General features: G+C 34.9%; 1 protein-coding gene across 4 annotated transcripts in view; it reads left to right on the plus strand.

The window, feature by feature from the left end:
• Erbb4 (erb-b2 receptor tyrosine kinase 4) overlaps positions 1-22,274 on the plus strand; it is a 1,023,136-nt gene that overhangs the window by 983,022 nt on the left and 17,840 nt on the right. For all 4 annotated transcript variants that reach the window (XM_070017823.1, XM_070017826.1, XM_070017822.1 and 1 more), the window contains exons 24-25: positions 363-460; positions 1,728-1,898. In XM_070017823.1, the coding sequence (XP_069873924.1) occupies positions 363-460; positions 1,728-1,898 (269 nt within the window). The remainder of the gene's footprint in view (positions 1-362; positions 461-1,727; positions 1,899-22,274) is intronic.

Consider the following 22,274-nt stretch of genomic DNA (forward strand, 5'->3'; position numbering starts at 1 on the left):
TATAAATTCTAATCCATAGCCTTGATTCTATTTTCTGTAAGTAGTAATAGGTAATCTGGACTCTATATTCTGTAAGTTTCAACAGTTATTCAGAGCTCTGTTTTCTGTGAAGAAGACTAAATTTTAAATCAGACCAACAAAATAAAAATATATCTATTACTGCATTTATATATGAATCTCCACAAATTTATTAAATTTGAATATTACCTATAAGGTTGCTTCCTGTGGTGGCCTTAGTTTTTCAGATCATTAGTATTAAAGTAACATTCTCACACTTTACCTACATTTGCACAACATTTTAATGTTACTTCCTTTTCCTAATTATTGATATGCTGCCATTTTGATTGTGTATAACTTTTCAGGTTGGATGATTGATGCAGACAGCAGACCTAAATTCAAGGAACTGGCTGCTGAGTTTTCAAGGATGGCTCGAGACCCTCAGAGATATCTAGTGATTCAGGTACATTTGGCTTTGCTTATTCCAATGGTGAACTCACCACTACCTCTTTATATCTGGGCTTTCGAACTGTGAGATTCATTGCTTGGTTGACTAAGCACATTACCATGTGAAAGAATTTTATATCATGGCAGGACCAGCTCTAAGTATCTTCTCAACTGGCCTGCTATTAAGTAGCCCAGTAATTATAATTATAACACATAAAAGGTCTTTATCCTCAGATAATTCTTCTAACACTGTTTTATTTCATATTCGCATTATATGTGAGATGACATGATCATTACTATAACCTTCCCTATTCAGAATCAGAGAAAGGCAGAGTTTTGTTTTAATCTTGCTCACACTTTTCCAAAATGAATAAAAACTTCAGTATATTAGCATCTAATTTCCTAGGGAAAGTATTTTAAAATGTGTTTTCTTTTTTTAAGGAGGCATGCAGTATCCAAACAATAACTTGAGTCCAATGAATTGATTCACTTATGAATCCATAAACAGGTCAAAAGAACATATTCTATGTAATATTAGTAAAATAGAATGGATAATTTATGAATTATAATTAATTCTCTTTGATTATTTTCACCATAGTATAAACAAGGGTATCTTGGATAATCTTTCTTCATTAAAACAGAGTAGCCTTGATGTTCATATCAATTGTCTGACATGAAGACAAAAGACAAGTACTAGAAGATATCAATTTCCAGCTTTTTTCCTCTCAAATCAATTTCAAAAACTGAAACTGTTTACAAAGAAAGATCCCATAGCGTGGAGAAATAAATGTATTTAAGAAATTAAGGTGAGGAAGAATATAAAAAAGGGTCTTGCATTCTCCAATGCCCGTGTCTTGACAAGGTAGCCATTAGACCCTGGAACAAATCATGGAATTTTTGTGTGCCAATAACTCTGCAGCATCAAGCAAACCATGTAAAATACAGGCTGCCCTTTATTACTTATTCTGAAAGGCACAACCTGAACTCCCTCTTGACAATGAACTGTTCTCCTCAGATCTCAGATGGCTTCTGCCCTCTCATTCCTTTCTAATGACATTTATCACATTCTGTTATTCAATTTCTTTATCTGATCTTGTCATACCTAGGCATATTAAAGGCTTCTTTATGCCTGGTAGTTGATCAAAATAATTATATTTTTAATGAATGAATGAATTCGGGGGCTATTTGTTTTGTCTCTTTCATAAATTTGCTGCTGAAACCAGATGTTGAAGCTGAAGGGAAGAATCACATTGTGTGTGTATTTCTCATGGGCAATCTTTCAGGGTGATGATCGCATGAAGCTCCCCAGTCCAAATGACAGCAAGTTCTTTCAGAATCTCTTGGATGAAGAGGATTTGGAAGATATGATGGATGCTGAGGAATACCTGGTACCCCAAGCTTTCAACATCCCTCCTCCCATCTACACTTCCAGAGCAAGAATTGACTCAAACAGGGTAAGAAGTGATTATGTATACATATCGTAGAAATAAAACAATGTCAATATATTGTAAGGACTAAATTTAAAAAATAACTATATAGCTAACTTCAATTATAATTTCCAAATTAAGAACTCACCATTCCCACAAAAATAATAATATAATGCAACTTGCCACATCTGTAGTTATATTTGGAAGATAATTGTGAATAATACAACATACACTCTGAAATATATTCACAATTTTTTTTTTACACAAGAGGCACTGATCCTTGCTTTATTCACCCAGTAATATTCAACATTGGGAATTGTGTGGGCAGGTTATATTCACAATTTTAAAAGAAGAAATATTTTCCTCATCTTAGGTTATTTAAAAGAAATTTTATTTTTAAAAGAATCAAAATAATGTGAATACATGTGTGTAAATAATGGAAAATTCTCACCTAGTAAGCTTTTTGCATTCTCAAAATGATATGACTTATTAGTCAAAAGGCAAGACTGGTTAAATTTTCTTTCACTTATTTAAGAGTCATTAAATATTTCTGTCAGGGTGAAATACAAACACAGAAAATTGTGCAATCTTTTCATCTTAACTCATCATATTAAAAGAACTAGTGAATCTTTTCCATGACACAGATTTAAGTTGGAATAAGCTTTTAAAACTAATTTACATTTTATTTTAAGCATTAAATCCATTCTACATGAATATAATTTGTCTCTAAAGGCTTTAAAATTCATGCATTAGATGGTTTATTTTTTAGTTCATTTGTCATTCATTCAACATGTTTTGATGCCTCTGCATATGAAGCATTAGTACACATTTAAGATTCAAAGAAGTTTGACAAGACTTCTGATTTCAGGAAGTGTCCAGGCTAATGGAAGACCCACACAGATAAATTCAGATTGCAGCATAATGTATTAATTCACTGTTCAGTGGTCACGATGGAGTCTGAAGATGCAGTGAATTTATGTCTGTAATTATTTTCTTCCACGTATAAGGCATAAGCATGATACTTTTTTTTTAGGAGTAGTTTTCCCTCTTGGTCTCTTCCATATCTGAGCATGATCATATATAGTAGAACCAACAACTTCTTATTTCTCTTGACCTTAGGCACAGAAATATTTCCAAACTATTCCCTATTCTTACAAAATGTATTTATTGACTTTATTTCAGCTAGATAGCATTCATAAAGGAAGAGTACTTTTCTAAAGGAGTGAGCAAATACTCAGTACTACTATTCAATACATATGCTAACACTCTTGACTACTGCAACAGCTCTATGAGATTCCATTAGTAGCATTCACACATTACAAATGGGAAGCCTGACAGAGCTAGGTGATTTGACTGGTGTCATGCAGATAGTGAGTGGAAGAACAAGGATCTAATGTGTGCTGTCACTGTGAGCCTGTACTATAGCTCTAAATTGTTGGGAACGTGTTATTTCCATGATAATGGGTGGTTTCTTTGGCATTAAACTCAGCCTCTAGGAGTTATCTTATTTGAGAAATTCCCTACATGAGCTTTCTTTTTTAAAAAATTTTTACTGTCCTTAAAAAATATTTTAAAAAAGAAGCAAACTTATGGTATCCCTCACAGATTATAATATGGGGATGCTTTGCATCACAATGATGTACCCAGTAATACAAATTCAAACAAAATGGTAATCTCAGTAACATTTGGAAATATGAGGGTTGTAATTGTATTTATAGTTCAAAATCAAGGCTTCTTATTTTATGAAATGATAAAAAGTAGTTACAGGAATGTCCACTGAAACTTATTGTCTACTTGTTCTATATAACACAGATACTAAGTGCTTTAAAACAACTTTATTTTATTTCACAAGGTCCTATGAGGTAGATAATAGAGCAATAGCAATATAGAGTTCCATTATAAATGATAAGCACTTCATTAGATTAGACATTGTATCCACATTTCCGTATTCCTACCTGGGGATCATTCCCCTTCACCAGCAGAGGACTAACAGAAGTATGTTATTTCTTTTTAAGGTTCTATTAAAAATCTCTGATGCAGATGCAGCTCACACCTTTCACTCACTTAATGTAAATATGGATAAAAGAAACTGAACCGGAAGTCTGAAATCAGCTCTGTGACACTTTAAGATTGGTTATATCATCACTGATAAGAGTATTAAATTAGCTCATCTGTAAATTCTTTCCAACTTTAAGATTTCCTGACCATAGAGTTATGTTTTCTGCATTCGCATGTGCTTTCTAATAACTCTTTAAATTTAAAATGACTAAAAGCATTTTGAGTGGCCTTTGCACACATCCTTTTTAAAATGCAATCATATATAAAAAAAAGAACATTCTTCTTCCACAAGTGAAGAAAGTGTCTCATAGCTAGAGGACACAGTCGGAAAATGGCATAATGAAGTAACAACTTGTTGCAATATGCCAAAGATCACTATCATTTCTATCAATGGCTGCTACTTGATGATAAATGGTTATAGTCTCAAGACATTGGATTTATATTTGGTCCAAAATATATAAAAAATTCTTGCATTTTATCCTTGACATGATTCTAAAAAAAATTTGACCAATTCAAAAGAATGCTTTTCATTGATCTCCACAACACTAGGTATTTTTCATCACCAAGCAGCTCCTAACTACTTTAAATTTTCCAATAAATTATAATTAAATATTCATTAAGGGCTAAGCACTATGTTGGGAGTGAAGATAGTCTGGAAAACAGGTCCTGCCTTTGGAGAGTGCTATTTTAGAGGAGATTCCATTCTGAAAGAGGAATTCCAGGTGTCCTAAAAAAATAATAATAATAAGTTTTAAAGAAGGAACAAAATCAGCACAAGAGGTTAAAGAAAGGCATTTTGGCTGTGTCTTTCTGTAGCAGGAACAGAAATAATGTTCATGGAGCAGAGCAGAATTGAAATAGGTCTAAACAAGAAAAAAACAATATAAAAGCAAAAAACAAATGGCAAAGGGAGAGAGAGTTATTTTGTAGATCCTAATTTTTATATTATTCCAATATTATACAGGTTAGAGAAATTTTAAAGTTGTCAGAGGAAAGAGGAAAACTTTCTCCCAACTTTCCAATGGCTTTTTTTGTCAGTGTTATGAAGTCTTAAAATGTAATCATGTAATCTTTCTTCCTCATCAATTGATTCCATTTTTTTTTACTTATCAGTAAAGGTTTTATTTTTTAATACATTATTTATTGTAAAAATACTGTACAGAGGGGTGACAGTTACATGAGTAAAGTTATGGGTACATTTCCTATCAAGCATTGTTACCTCTATTTTAAATATCTTTTTTCATTTTCTCAAAAAGAAGTTCTCAAATTATTTTCTAGTTTTCCTGCCTCGAATTCTACTTCATTATTTCCTTCCTTCCTTCCTTCCTTCCTTCCTTTCTTCCTTCCTTCCTTCCGTCCTTCCTTCCTTCCGTCCTTCCTTCCTTCTGTCCTTCCTTCCTTCCTTCCTTCTGCCTGCCTGCCTGCCTGCCTTCCCTCCTTCCCTCTTTCCTTCCTTCCTTCCTTCAGTATAAAAATGTAACTCATGTGATTTGTCCTCATTTCTAGTATAGAAAAGAATTCTAAGTAAAATAATTTCCACCACTGAGATTTGCTATTTTACTACAATGACGATGTGTCCATACTTGTATATTCATAAGTCTTTCTAGTGCGAATTTATTCACTTTATAAATATATAAAAGTGATACTATAGAAGAGATAAAAATTCATAGCCCAGTGTTCTTGTGCTTCTAAAAGAAAGGTACGAAGCTATCACTCCAGTCCCTCAGGTTTTAGCCCAGTGTTCATTCTTCTGTTGATTCTGTTCAGATGGCTTTTATTGGTCAAAACCATGGAAATCAGGATTTCAACTTTAAGTCTAATGAGATTTAGTATCAACTGGCTTAAAAGGCCCCTGCTGAGAATGAATGAGAAGCCAGAACCCCTGCTGCTGTTTTCCCTCCTCTGTTTATACTATTGAGAGACACTTTGTAATTGGGGTTAGTGGTTTAGGAAGATCAAATGGAATTGATGGAGCCAAAATCGAAGGAAAAAAGCAGGGAGAATAGTGTCTATATTTGAACTCAGCCATTACATACTTGAAGTGATCCTACAAATTTAACAAATATACCAAAACTTTCAAACCCAAACAGAACTATTATCTGTTGATCACATATTTGTGTCTTGGCTCTGCTCTGTGCTATTATCTCTATTACTTCCACCTTAACAAGAGAGCAGAAAGCATTACTATTTCCCATTTTACAAAAACTGGTAAAGAAGCAGAGAGAGGCAGTGTGCATTGGGGTTCCAAGTTCATAGGTAAGATTTGAACCCAAATAACTCTTACCTATCATCATTGGTAAAATACATGGGAAAAAAATGTGTGTGCCACCACCAATAAATGATAGTTAAATAAATATAAATTTTAGCTTAATAGTTATTTAAATGACAGTCATTAAAGGCTATTTGAGACAGAGTTCTAGTTTTTCATTCCTTTTTTAATGTCTGAGACAATCTTTATATTTTTATATTGTTTTTACACTAGCCTACAAAGTAACCTTTGGAAAAAGGACCTGACCTTTCTGCATCCTCTATAGACAACATAATCATAAAATCAAAGAATCAATTTCATCTTTTAACATTGACAAAAATAAGGGCTGGACGAATGGTGTTTCTAAGGTTATAAGGCATTATGACATGGATCATTTTATTTTTAATACCAAGATATCCATTATACAAAACTTGAAATTCCTAACCTATGAAAGGACTTGATCATTTGGATAAGAGTTTGGCCACTCAAGAACTAAACCCACACCAGATGAGTGATACCAGTAAGTGAATTGTTCATAAATAATGGTTGGCCTGCAGGAGCTCCTTGTACTTGTCATTGTTATCAACTTCCTTTGAATACAGCCATACACAGTCCTACAACAAAGCCAGACAACACAATGCAGTAGAAACACTGCTTGACAGGGGAGAGTCTGACCTATTGAAGCACATTTCTCAGCTCTTCATGGAAAGTATTTTACACATGAGCAATAGTCAGGTGGCACAAGAAGCCTCTTTGAACAATCAGAAGAACCTTCTTCCCTTAGTGCTGAAGAAGAAAATCAGAGCCAGAAAGAAAACAAAGAGGAAGGAGGGGCAGCTTAAGATTTAGAGTGTTAACGAATGTTTTTATCTAAATCATTTAGATAGTTATTTTTTTGTAGTACTGCCACACAAGATTCCCAGCTCTTCTGTCAATTATTGGACACATTTCATCAGAAGCCTATTGTTTACTGTATAAGACATAGCTCACACAATTGTGAGTTTCTTCCCTTCTTACATAATGGAGTTTGGGATATTATCATCAACTTTCTATTCAGATTTTCAGGAGGTTATTTAATTTATGTGCGTATTTATTTATTTATTTATTTATTTTACAAATCTATCTTTGTCTGCCTGAGCTCTTTGCTCAGGCCAGCCTGCTATGCTGATTGCTTCTGCAAAGACTTGAGAAAGAGAGTCATTCCATCTCATTCTCAATGAAGATTGATGGCATTTTGAGAGGTTCAGAATATCCTTTGATTACTCTGTGTAATGGAAGGAGAAGATGGCTGTGGAGTGTGGGGGGTGGGCTTGCTCATCAGCTTTCTTTTGTGCACTTTCGGCACTTGAACATACCCTAATCACAAGCCTCTTGTGTTTCAGTCCCTTCTCTCACTCACCTGCCCAAATGATAAGTTCCCTTCTTAGTTCAGAATTCTAACACACCAGCATGCTCTAAAGAGAGTATAATTTGGCTGTATGGTTTTCACTCAACACACTGTAAATAAATGACTATAGAAGAGTCTTTCATTACATTTGAGCAAAAGCTGAACTGAGAAGCTAAGAGATAGATGGACCACCATGGATTAATTCCAAATACAGTGACTGTGTCTTTTGCTGCAAAACATTCTATGCTGTGATTAAATAAGAGTGGCAAGTAAGAGAAGGAAAGAAATTGGAAGTTGAATCCACATCCAATTTGCATGCATTTCTCTAACAATAATTGTGGCCATTGTTTCACAACATTCATACTTAATTGTTTTCCCTCTGTGGAAGAAAAAATATAAATTGTTTGAAATTCTCAACAGAGTGAATATGTTGAGGCAGCCATAATTTCCATTCATTTGGATGCTGTTTAGTTACAACCAGGTGCTATGGTTTTCTATTGGAGAGACAGGCTATTGGATATTTCCTGGGTTGAAATGGCAAGTTTACTCTATTATTCCTACTATCACATACCTTTATGAGTAAACAATTATGGAAAAAGTAAACAATAATTAGTGATGCATTTTAGTCATTTTGTGCCTGCTACCACATTAAGTAACTATCAGTTTATGTAGTCTAATTAAAACTTTGAGTTTAAGCTGGGCACCAATGATTCCTACCTGTAATCCTAGCTACTCAGAAAACTGAGATCTGAGAATCATGGTCCAAGCCAGCCTGGGCAGGAAAGTCTGTAATACTCTGATCTCTAATTAACCAGCAGAAAAACCAAATATTATAACACCAGCCTTGACCACAAAGCTGAGGGATAGCACACAAACCCTGAAGTGTAGCTGTAGTATTGGCGCCAAAGACAAATCAACCAACAAACAGAAAAACATGTCTTTAGTTTGTTTTTACTATTTTTCACCATTTTTTCTCTTATTATTATTACTATTTTTATTTGTTCATTATTTTAATCACTTAGTTTGTGTAGGAGAATACTGAAGCACAGCTCTGACACGGTAAGACCCAGGAGCTTCTCTCTAGGGTTCCTAGAGGCTGTGTCTTAATGCGTGGTACAATTTTTCTCACTTGCCTCTGGCCTTCTTTTGCTTTTTTTATAATTGCTATAAAATACTCAGGACTAATCTTTGTGATGGGGAGGGGGGACAATGGTGAAAATCAAACCCTATGTCTTCAAAATTCTATGCAAGTACTCAACCAGATTTCCAACTAGTACCCAGTACTTCCAAAAATGAATACCTAAGTAAAGGCTTCAGATTTTAAACATTTTTGTCTGATTTCTCATGAATTTTGATTGTGATCCTTACAGGAATATCTGAATTATTTTCCAAGTAGTTCCTTATCCAGTAATTCAGATGGGAATTTCCTCTTACCTGCAAGTAACAAAATAACATCTATTTATTCAATCAGTAAGCATTGATTTAGGGTTCTGCTATATTTCTGATCTGATTGCCTACTAAAGCCACATCCAATATTCCCCTCAAGAAATCTGTATATAAGTAACTTGGCAATAAAATACAGTAACCACTGTTATAATAAGGACAATGAAAATGCATGAGGGATCATTTAAGCAAATCAGAGTATTAACAGTGGGTGTAACAAGTCTGATTTGGCTTCCAGTTAAAATTCTAAAATACCAGATTGCTGAATCAGAAGAGACAGAAGGAGAAGTTTGTGTTCTGAGGATGTGAGCAATGAGATTTAGTATATATGGCTAATACACTATGAGAGGGCAGCAAGGAAGTCACCAAGTTTTCTAGTTCAGATACTAAGAGAATATTACTATGATGATTAGTGTCTGAAATTAGAATAAGGTCACAGAATTAATATTTCAGAGTATAAGCAGATACAGCCATTTGATTGTCAGGTATTTGGTTGGAGCTGAAATGAATTGGACTCATGTTTTCGACGCCATTATTATTCTTAATTTATACACATACGTTGTTAAGTCTTTTTGAATATAGTTCCAATCAAATAAAGAATCAGTGGAGAGAAGAATGCAATTGATGGAGGAGAAAAGGCAGGAAGCATGCATGTAATTTGAGCACTTCTTCCATGTGAAAAGAAGAAAAGAGAAAGAATATTAGCTCAGAAAGGAAGATAGGTCCAAGAAAATTTCCTAAGATGAAAGATGGCTGACCATTCTTAGACAGGAGAAGACTAATAAAGTCAGAAATGACAGCAAATAATAGTAGAGGGAAAAGTACAGAAAGAGTTAGAAGATAAATCCCAAAATATTTGCAAAAATAAAGATAATTGTATGTAAAAATAAGTAATTTTTCTCTTCAAATCACTGAACAAAGCATTCCCATTTTCCATTATGAATACAATGCACCTGATCAGTAATTTTGATAGGAGGAAATTTAAGAAAGAGATTTAAACCATGTCAGGTGGAATTTCTCTATACCTCAAGTCCTAGGTAAGAATTTCCTGACTTTTAAATCCATAGGTAAAAAGGCATTTAATCTTTTCCTCATTTTTTTTCTTTAGTGCTTAGAGAGGCAATTTAGTAAGCTGACTTTAAACTTACTTAGTTAATTTCCATATAGTTCTTACTTAGTGAATTTCCATACACAGTGCAAGAGCTAGTCCTCACTAACAGCATTTGAATATATGCCACAACATGTTTTTTTCATTTTTATTTATTTTTTATTGTGAAAATACTGTACAGAGGGGTTACAATTACATGGGCAAGATAATGAGTACATTTCTTATCAAGCATTGTAGCCTCCTCCTTTGTTTCCCCTTCCCATCCCTTCCCAGCCTCCCCCCCAACCAATCCTCCCCCGCCCAACCAAAGTTTTAAAGTTCATTTTCGACATGACAACTTGTACTTCTCATTGTTGCGACGGGTCCACCTGTATCCTTATTTAAATGACTTGTTTTTCCCCTTCCCCTCCACAAATTATACCGACATCAAATACAGTGAAAGCAGGGGTTATACTGTGAGGGAGAGACATACAAAGTAACAAAGAAATAATATTATAAATGTATTAGGAACAAATGCATGAAAGAAAAAAAACTTTTGAATACATATCTTAGGGTTCATTTTCCTAACATCACCTTATCTGACCTTTTCTGCTTGACTCAGACATATACTACATATTGCAAATAAGGGAAACCATGGCACCTATGTTTCTTTGGGCCTGGCTTACTTCACTTAATATATTTTTTTCAAGTCTTTCCATTTCCTAACAAATGGGGCAATGCCATTCTTTCTGATGGAGGCATAGAATTCCATTGTGTATATATACCACATTTCCTTGATCCATTCATCTACTGAGGGGCATCTGGGTTGGTTCCATATCTTAGCTATAATAAATAATGCTGTAATAAACATAGTTGTGCTGGTAGCTTTAGTGTGGTCTTGTTTGTAAACATTTGGGTAAATGCCCAAAAGTGGGATTGCTGGGTCATAGGGGAGCTCTATGTGGAGTCTTTTGAAGAACCTCCATACTACTTTCCAAAGTGGTTGAACAAGTTTACATTCCCACCAACAATGAAGTAAGGTTCCCTTCTGTCCACATCCCCACCAGCAACTGTTGTTAGTAGAGTTCTTGATTTTAGCCATTCTAACTGGGGTGAGGTAGTATCTCAATGTTGTTTTGATTTGCATTTCCTTTATGGCTAGGGAGGTTGAGCATTTTATGTGTCTATTGGCCATCCTTCTTTCTTCTTCAGAGAAGTTTCTCTTTAAGTCTTTAGCCCACTTTTTTATTGGGCAGTTGTTTCTTTGAGGATTTGTTGTTGGGGGATTTAATTTTTTGAGTTCCAAGTATATTTTAGATATGAGACCCTTTTCGGTTGTATGGCTAGTGAAGATCTTCTCCCAATCCGTGGGTTTCTATTGATGTTGCTAGCTATGTCCTTTGCCATGCAGAAGCTCTGCAATTTCACGTAATCCCATTTGTCCAAACTTTCTTTGATTTGTTGTGTTTCTGGGTCTCTATTAAGAAAATTTCGGCCTGTTCCAAGGAGACCTAGGGTTTCTCCTATTCCATCCTGTAATGTTTTCAGAGTGTCAGCTTTGACTCCGAGGTCTTTGATCCATTTGGAGTTGATTCTGGTGCAGGGTGATATATAAGGATCTAGCTTTAGTTTTCTACAAGTAGTTAACCAATTTTGCCAGCACCATTTACTGAAGAGGCTGTCTTTCTTCCATTCTATTTTTTTTAGCTCCTTTATCAAAGATTAGATGGGTATAGGTCTGTGGGTTCATTTTTGGGTTTTCAGTTCTATTCCATTGGTCCTGAGGTCTGTTCTTGTTATGCTCCAACTTGTATACATACACTAACAACTTGTATAAAGTTTGAGCATTACACTCTTAGTTTACACTTCTCCAAAGTACAGAATAAAATATTTATCTACCATTCTTTCATATGAGAACTCATGACAATCGTGTAGGAAAACTGTTGAAACCAGCAGCTCAATCACAGTTAGCTCCTCCCTGTTTCTGGGTTCCTCATGTGATATGGCTTCCTCCCATTTCATTGATACTCTTTCCTATGATTTCCACAACCCTGTCATTTTTTAAAAAAATTTCATTTCTCCAATATAAAAAAATAAGGCTGGGAAGGTGGCTAAGTGGTAGAGTGCTTACTTTGCATGCATAAGGCCCTGGGTTCGATTCCTCAGTACCACACAAGCAGAAAAAGCTGGAAGTGGTGCTGTGGCTCAAGTGGTAGAGTGCTAGCCTTGAGCTGAAGAGCTGAGGGACAGTGCCCAGGCCCAGAATTCAGGCCCCATAACTGACAAAAAAAAAAGTACAGTTTCCAATATGAAAAAAATAATTCACACCAAGGCTTTGTGAGTTTGCAGATTTAATTTAAAAAAAGCAAAAACAAAGAACTAGTGGGCTAAATTCAAGGGTCACACACATTATAAAGAGCACAGTCTTTAGTATCTAAGTCTTTTCTCTGATCTGCTTCTGTTTGCACCCAGCTCTACCCAACATTTTCATTCTCTCCTGTGCTTTTTTTTCTCATCTGAACTTTTGACATTCATCACTCAGCTGATTCCTCTTCTCTAACACTTAAGCAATTTTTATTTTTATTTTTTATTGTCGGTCGTGGGACTTGAACTTTGGGCCTGGGCGCTGTCCCTCAGCTCTTCAGCTCAAGAAGAGTGCTGTACCATTGAGCCACAGCACCATTTCCAGTTTTCTGGTGGTTCCTTGGAGATAGAGTCTCACAGACTTTCCTGCCAGGGCTCACTTCAAACTACAACCTGCAGATCTCAGCCTCCAGGGTAGCTAGGATTACAGGCATGACCCACAGATGCCTGGCAATTGAGCAAAATTTTAAGAAGTTTTTCAGTTATCACTGAAGAGGTATTTTAAAAGTTCAGTTCTAATAGTATATGACAAAATGTTTTCTATTTTATTATAACATGGATTCAACTGAGAAATAGTGAGAAGCTCCCAAAATATAGGCATGTCGGTTTTTATGTTGTGGAAAGAACAAACTTCTTGACAGGGAAACAACAGAATAGGACTCGGCTAGGAAACAGACTGGTTGAAGCTTGGGGAAAATGTTGTCAAATGACATATGAACCAAGATGAAAGAAGGGCCAGCAAATGTAAGGGCTCATGCAATTTGGAAAATATGGTTTTGAGAGCTACTATTCTGCTTGAATTAATCATTTTTCAGCCCTGCCAAAGAGACATTGAGAAAAAGAGAGAGGGGAAAAATTATAAAGCAAAGCTCAGCTATAATAGAACAGTTACAAAATATAGAATCCACAAGCTGAAGGCTATATTAAAGATCAAAATATGGTTCATCATGGGGTATACTTTCTTTCTTGTATATTTATAGATAGTTATATTTAATTATACCAATATGAACATTATGTACCTGCTAAGAACTGAATATCACGCTGGGTTCTTTCTGCACATTCTTCTAAAATAAAAGAATGAAATTCTTAGAAAGAACTTTCTTTCTAAAGCATTTAGAACTCAGAGAATTTGAATAGCTAATGCTACAACTGATAAGTGACCTGCAGTTCAACCCCAAATGTAGCTTGCTTCCAAGCACGTGCCCAAAAGATGAAGTATCAAGAATTTCACCTCTATTCTTTTTAGTATAATATGGGGAAAAGATGGCAGAACTGATTAGATTAGAGAAAGAAAGAAAAAGAGAAGTGAATAAGAGTGCGTAGACAGAGAAAGGGACTTTTTAAAGATTTACAGTGAAAGTTGTCCCTGACACTGTAAACTATAGCCATATGGTGTTTTAAAGAGCAGTGGAGATAAGATCAAAGACAATGAGAAAAGCTCAGAATCTATAATGCTTAGGTGTTCACTGGCATTCATGGTGAAAGGTTTTGGCATTGATCCAGTCCTGACTGACAAGGCAAGTGACACTAACAAACATCAACAATCTGAGTGTTGGAAAAAGTGTCTACAGGCAATCATCACAAGGATAAAAATCACAAGGATAAAGATTTGATGGTCCAATCAGTTAGCAGGAGCCTAAGGAAGAGGAGGGACTGACTGAATTTTGAAGAGCTCTGTTCTGAAACCTTGAAGCACATTCATCCTGGTTCAGATGAATCATGGAACGAGAGTCTCCACCAGAGAAGAGGTTCGAGGGGTCCTCTGTATGGGCAATAGGGCTGTGAACAAAGGATGTCAGATTTCTAATAACTCACACATTCAGAGAACATTTTCAGAAATGGGAGCAAATATAAAAATGAAAACCTTTTGTAAGATCTTATAAGATCATATGATCTTTTGACATGGGTAGCTTCTCAAAGCCTTCAAAGGGCTTGCAGTTTCAAGAAAAATCCACCTGTGGGTCAAGGAGATTATGGAAAATAGAGGTGGAAAGGCTCCAGCAATCAATGTGAACCTAGTTTCCAACTGGATGTTAGGGAAAGCATCCTTTGTGCTTGCCAATTCTTAGTACCTAAAGATGGATGAGGCAGACCCTGGAAGTTTAGTATGATAACAAATAACACTTTATTTATTATACTTCCTTTCTCCCTTTTGGAGGAGGATAGTCCAGCACATTTTAAAATTTTTATTCGTGAGCTGATAAACATTTTATGAGTGTTCACCTGGCCATATGCTTAGGATGAGCTTACTGCTTGTTTTTTACTCTTCTCTTGACCAGAATTTTCAAGCAGGAGAATATGAAGGCATTTCAAAGCAAATAATTCACAGCCTGGGTTTGTGTCAAGCTCTCTTAGAAATATTTTCTCCTCTTGCATCATTGACATTCAGTGTGCTTCTGTATGGCAACAGACTGGGTAGGAATTCTGGAATTGCTGCCAGTTTGCTAATATTACTTCTAATTGCTTTCACTGGAGTTTTTGGTTACCTTTCAATGAGAATTTCAAGATTAGTCCTAGGGATGAACAAAGTGTCCTCTTCTCATTTATTGTTTTTGGCAAGGATATGCAAATCTAAATTTATTCACCAATATCCAAGCTACTTTTACTTGTCCTATAAATGGGGAGGGGGGGGTTGAGAAAGGCAACATACTAATGTAGCTAGTTTATCATCTATTTCAGGAGGAGTTAATTCTAAAAGATAACACCAAAAAAAGATAACACAGATGAAGAAGACATAGTTTCTTAAAATCCCTAGCATATTAGTACATGATGCAAACAATGTAATTTTATACGGGAGCCTATGGTCAGCCAAGGTAAAAATGTTGAAAGGTTTAACTCACTACAGAAATAGTAGGCATAGATGATATACACATGTCATCCCAACTAAGGCAGCAAGTGTAAATAATAGGATTGTAATCTACGTCAGTCAAGACAAAAAGCCATGCCTTATCTAAACAAAATAACTAGAGAAAAAAATGGTTGGAGAAATAGCTCAAGTGTTGGTGAGCTTGAGAGCAAGCGTAAAGTCATGGATTCAAACTCCAGTACTTGAAAAAGTAGCTAATTGGATAATTAAATATATGCATACAAAAATCTGATCTAGTTTTTATATTTCTTTAATACATTTTATTTTTTATTGTATGAATCCAAATCGTTTATCAAACTAAAGTTGGCTACTTTCTAAGATAGTCTTTTCTTACAAATGTTTGCTTTGAAAATGCATAGGAATTTAATTTATTAAAGACATTACACTTAAGCAGAGCTGTGGCTCAAGTGATAGAGCAGTAGCCTTGAGCAAAAAGACAAAAAACAAAATCAAAAACATAAGGGCGATCATTATGCCTTGGCTCTGAGCACAAGCCCACAAGCCCAAGTAATGGTGCATGTGCACACAAACACACACACACACACACACACACACACACACACACACACACACACACACACACACACACAGAGTAAGTAACACTTAGGAAATTTGTTGCCAGAAAACAAAAATAGAGGCGTTCAAACATTTGTTATATGACTATGCTCCTATCTTAAAGTGTCAGCTTTCTCTGAAAAAAAAAAAAAATCAGCAGTCCCCGGGAAGAAAAAATTCCATCATAGCCCTTGGTCATTGTTTACAATTTCCATTGTCAGTACCTCAGCATCAGTTTTGAGACCTAGCTTATTAGAAGTCTTTTGGGATGCTTTTAAGTGTTCTACAGAAATGATTCAAGAAAATACTGACCAATATATATCCTATAAGAATATGAATTTCTAATTTGTGTATTCCATACATGGAATACACATTATTGATAGAAAATAATAACTAATATTTTACTTCAATTTATTAGAATTTCTGCTATTAGATTTTCCTATTAATTTTTGGTTGGTTAGCATTTTCTCACTGGGAATTAATATAGACCTCTCTGTGACTAAATGGTCAAAAACCTTAAGAAGCCTTATTTTTGTTTACTCCTGCACTTGGAAACCACAGCGTTTTTAAGTTCCAATGTCATGTTTTCATTGATTTTAAATATTGACTTACCCAATATACACTCAACTGAATAGGATATGCATATCTAAAATCTCAGCTGCACAGAAGAGGAGACAGGGGATCTCAGTCCAAGGCCACATCAGGCAAAAAAGCAGTACTCAATCTGAAAAATAAGCTAAGTGGTCACTTATATCTTCACTACAAAGAAGGCTGTGATATGGAAGAATATGCCTCAAGGCCAACCAGGCAGAAAAGCCTATGAGAATCCATCTTGAAGATAACCAACAAAAACCAGGGCTGAGAAATGGCTCCAGTGGTAGAGCAGCAGCCAAACAGCCAAACCAAAATGAGGCCCTCAGTTCAAATTGTATTATCACAAAAAGAGAGAGAGAGAGAGAGAGAGAGAGAGAGAGAGAGAGAGAGAGAGAGAGAGAGAGAGAGAGAGAGAGAGAGAGAGAGAGAGAGAAAAGAAAAACAAAAGTTTCACTCAAGGGATAGAATGCTTACCTACCAAGTACAAGATCCTGAATTCAAACCCCAATACAAAAAAAAAATGATAGAATTTTATTTAGTCTTTTACATATATATTTGATTTTTTATATTAGTCAACAATGATTGTTTTAAAAGTATGGTATTTCTGAAAGGATTGAAATATAATACATGCATCACAGTGTATTTATAAAGAGATGATACATCTTACATGTAGTTAATCTACTTACAGTCTCTTCATTCTCAAAGCCTGTATTTCCTGTTGTTCTTAGCTAACAATTTATATTTTCAAGGGATAAAGACAAAGTCTGAGTTTCCAATATGTCTCCAGCAGTAGGAAATATATAGATGTCTCAAGAAATTATTGGTACTCTAGTGATATAATCTTGAAATTTTATTGGTGTGAAATGTCATTGCTTTTTTAACCAACCATCATGTATTAAAAAAAAAATAGCAGCTGGGCTCCCATGGCTCACACCTGTAATCCTAGCTACTCAAGAGGCTGAGATCTGAGGATGGTGGTTCAAAGCCAGCCCTGGCAGGAAAGTCCAGGAGACTCTTATCTCCAATAAACCACTAGAAAACTGGAAGTGGTGCTGTGGCTCAAGTGGTAGCACACTCGCCTTGAGCTGAAGAGCGCAAGGACAGCACCCAGGCCCAGAGTTCAAGTCCCACAACCAAAAAAAAATAGCATTATGATTTCAAACAATGTTCTCAAAAATAGTAAATGATACTAACAGGATAAATAAATGTATTAGATGGTATATCATAGATAATTTTATCTGGGTTCAATTTCATTTCATTTAGTAGTTTTCCTAATCATGTACCCAATAATATGTACATGATACATATTAAGGAGAGCTAAATGCTAGCATTCTTTTTATTTTCTTTAAATAGTTGTGCAAAGGAATTTCAGTTAAACAGTTTGAATGTAATGTATCTAATCACAGCTGACGAGATGGATGATAGTCTCTGAGATTGTGATCAATAAAAACATTGATAAGTTTGTATTTAAGGCATTATTACTATCTATCCTTTGATTTAATATAGCTTTACCAAATATTTATCATGCCTAATGTGTTTATTATCAATGATAAAATGGAGAATTGGAGAATATCCTCTTCTAAATGGATTCATAATCTAATAAAAAAGGCAAACAAGTGAAATGAACAATTAGGATCCAGTTACAAACTATAAACTTTAGAACAAATAATGAGGATTTAGTATTTGATGAATCAATAATTAAGTGTGACCAGGATAATGATAATTTTCCATGACTTCAAGAGCATGGAGGAAATAAAACTTGGCCAGAGAGAGGCATCATCGGGGTAGGAGAGTAAATGTCCCACAGGGGTGACTGCTAGTAATTTCTCTGAATAGAGACGTCTGAAAAGAGAATGAGCAATTGAGGCTAAAGAAATTAACCAGAATCATAATGCCTTGAATTCTGGACACTGTGGCTTATTACCCCAATCCTAGCTGAGATTAGGAGGATTGTCATTGGAGGTTAGTCAGGGAAAAAAAGTGTATGTGGCTGATATAAGTACCCCAGTAGAATTTTTTCCTCATAAAGCCTAGTTTAATCGTCAAATATGCTGATGTTTTGCTTACTTATTAGTATCCATGTGACCTTGAGTGCAGTTACTTGTTATCTTTATTTCCTGGGAAGAAATAGAGTATTACTTAGTCATCTCTGGCCTCATTGCAGATTTATTCAGATTACATTCTCTAGTGTCAGGTATATTTTATTCTGTGCTTAGTTCTTTCATAAAAAAGTAAAACATGAACTATTTTAGAAGTCCAAAGACAATTCTGATGGCCATGATCATGACTGATACAGATGCTATCAGTGACTAATGATATAAATGAGAATTAAGAGATACTGTTTTTCTTTCTTTTTCTCATTTGTAGGAAATTCCAAAGTGGTTTAAGAACAGATGCAGAAATGTTTTTTCTCTTCCTCCTTAGGTCCACCAAAGTCAGAACTAGAATATTTTTACAAAAAAAAAAAAAGTGGTATATGCTTCTTGGGCTGTGGTTAACAAGTAACTCTTGGGGAGAGCATTTTTCTCTTGGGGTACTACTTCATTCTGATATTCATTTTGGCTCTGATCGGTTGTAAATACCAGGCTGTATCTGTGAAATGTAACTGGTGTTTGCTCTGGGCTGATGGGACAGCCACATGCCGTTTGCTCTGTCAGTAGCTGTTCCTGAGTATCCACAGTACATCATTCACCTCAGCTCACAGGAACCAGCTGTCCTAATTCCAGGTGGACTTTGAGAAATCCTTTTACTCACAGCAACAGCTGTGCCACCTGGTAGCTTAAAGAGCAGTAGTCAGATGAATGAACCATTGTTACAAATGTACTTGTTATCTGGAAAACAGTTTGCATGAACTAGCATAACTGAAGTTATTTCTAGCCAAGTCCAAATTGAAATGATAGGAACACTGAAAGAAAGGTTTTATCTGTATTGCATTAAATCATCTGCTTGTTATCAACACCAAGAATTTTGAACACTGAATAGACTCTACAAGCCAAAAATTTCCAGTTCTATTTCCCATGGTAATTGTTCTACTACATCCCCTATGTGCAACCTATACCCTTCAGAGTTTTTTTTTTACATTCTCAATTTTTTTCTCAATCCTACCATTAATTTTTTCACTATGTAAGTAAACGTCTGGAGCTTGGATTTTTGTTACAGAGAAGATTGAATGTTTTATTGTTACCTTACTATTTGCCTTTAAGATGACAGTAAAAAAAATAAATATTTTAAGTGGAACTCATGTATATAGAGTGTCAGTAAATAACATTTGCTGCCAAAAAGCATTCACACAGACCACAATGGTTAGAACAAAAGTAAAAGCAATGAGCTAAGAGTATATCAACAAGAATTAATTGGATTGATTGAATGCATTGATTGATTGAATCATCATGTTTTATGCCGTTAACTTTATTGGAACCTATGAAGGCAAAGACATATGCATACACACACATGCTCACACACACTGAGAGCCTATCACTGGTCCAAGAAAATCTTTATTAGTAGTACCAAAGGAAATGTATCACATATAGAACAATTTATTTTTATTTGACTGGTTAAATGGAGATAAGAGTCTCATACATTTGCCTGTCCAGGCTGGTTTCAAACTTGAATCTTCAGTTCTCAGCCTCCTGAATTGCTAGGATTCCAGGCATAAGCCACCAGCTCTCCACATCAGAGGGAATTTGCATTAATATCAATCACATTATATTTTATAACTAACAGGGTTGACTTAAGAAATATTAGGAAACGCAAAGTGTGGGCATAATAAAGGCCTGATGATTTCTTTCTGCTCTAAAGAAATCAGATTTCAAAAGAATTTGATATTCTTTAGCAAATGCTTAAAAATTAGAGAAAAAGTCAAACTAACTGAAAAGAAGTATTGGGAAATCTTTAAGAAATCTGCCAGTTTTCCTCTCATGTTAGATAATAAACAAGTGATAACTAGAAAAATATTCCATTATCACAGCACTATTCTTGAAAGAAAGAAAAAAATGGCAAAAAGAGAAGAATGGAGGAAGGCAGGCAGGCAGGAAGGCAGGAAGGCAGGAAAGAAGGGAGGGAGGAAGGGGAACAAGAGGAGGAGAAGGAAAGGAAAAGGAGAAAGAAGAATTTATATCTGGCACCAAGATGGAGTGTTAAATTCTCTATGATTACTAAGATCTTAAAATGGGCAACACAATCCTTAATTTTTCTTGACTAATGATAAAGAATTTTGATACAAATATAAAATATAATATATATGATATATAAAATATATAAAATTTACATAATATATAAATATATTATATAATATATAAATTTTTCTTCTTGTGTCCTTTCTTTTTGATGGTGCTAATAACATTCTTGGCTTGCATCATAAAATACAACCCAGAGCAATGACTTAGAACAGATAGGTATAAAGTGGAGGATTTTCAGCTTTATTTTATTGACTTATCTAGTCATGAATATTTTAAAAGGAAAAACCCTCCTGTTATACTGATACTTGGAAAGAGTATAGGAATTGCTGCCTGAGGATACCATAGCTTACTTAACCCTAGACCAGCAAGAAGAGAAATTTATTGACTGAGCTGTGTACTAGGAACAATAAATCAGTAAGCAAGGGAAAAGTGCTATCATAGAAAACCTTTATGTTCTCTGGTTATTTAAAACTTGCTGCTGCTTCAGGGCTGGTTTTGCTCTTGGCAAGGTATTTATATACAACATGGTTCCAGATCAAAAAGAAAGGATTTTTAGAGAAGAATAAAGTACATATATGTATGCCATACACAGATATGTGATTAACCCTTAATACTGTAGTGAAACTGTTCTTTAGTTCTGGTAGCTAATTTAAGTGTGAATGATTTGAGTAAACTAACTTTCTAAAGCAACCTCAGTGTTGCAAACCTAAGGCTGATGTGCTTCACATGCCTCCCTAGGATGAAACTAGAAAAAGAAACCGTAAGACTCTTTACTTAAGAGAAGAATTGAGGCAAGCTGCAGAGGAAGAGAGAGCAAAGATAAAATAGAAAGAAAGAGAAATGGTAAAGTCAAAACGGATATAAAGTATAACTTAAAGAGAAATGAGTGATGGGTTTGGGGCCCCATTAATGATGGGTGTGTGAACATAGGCAAATAGTACAATTCCACTGACTCTCAAGTTTTCTCATCAGTAGAGTAGTAATTATAGCTCTTAATAACAAGTTACCTCGAAAACATTTCAAGCATAAATAAAATCACTAGGCACTAATGGTTTACATATAATCCCAGCTACTCAGATGATTGAGATCCAGAGAACTATGTTTCAAAGCCATCCTTGGAATAAGGGTCCTGATACTAGAATGAACCTGTGAGTGTGTTTCATGTAGTAGAATACCAATAAAGTGAACAAGCAAGCTGAATGGTCTCAAGGACCCAAGTTCAAGCCACAGTAAGAATAAATAAAACCTAAGAAAAGCCCGTGGCATATGTTAGTATTATTCATTTCCATTTCTTAATTTTCCTCAGTATCCTATATTGATTATACAATGGCACAGTTGTTTTAATTAAAAAGACTTTGAGAACTGCACTGAGAATAGTAGAGTTACAAATATATATAAATATAATTAACTATTATTCTATATTCTCTATGTATTATATATAATATATATAAAATATTCTATTTATCTTTAATTTGTAAACTCTCTATTGACTCAGTTATTAATGCCATTACTAACTCCCTTTTATTAAAATACTCTTAGTAATTGAAAGAGTAAAAGTTCCAAAATCAGTATAAAATGGATAAAGAATTAATGTCCAAGGCAATAGTCCTCCAGCCAACTCAG

Source organism: Dipodomys merriami, unplaced genomic scaffold (assembly GCF_024711535.1).
Source record: "Dipodomys merriami isolate MVZ:Mamm:240054 unplaced genomic scaffold, mDipMer1.0.p SCAF_1, whole genome shotgun sequence".
Classification (NCBI taxonomy): Eukaryota; Metazoa; Chordata; class Mammalia; order Rodentia; family Heteromyidae; genus Dipodomys; species Dipodomys merriami.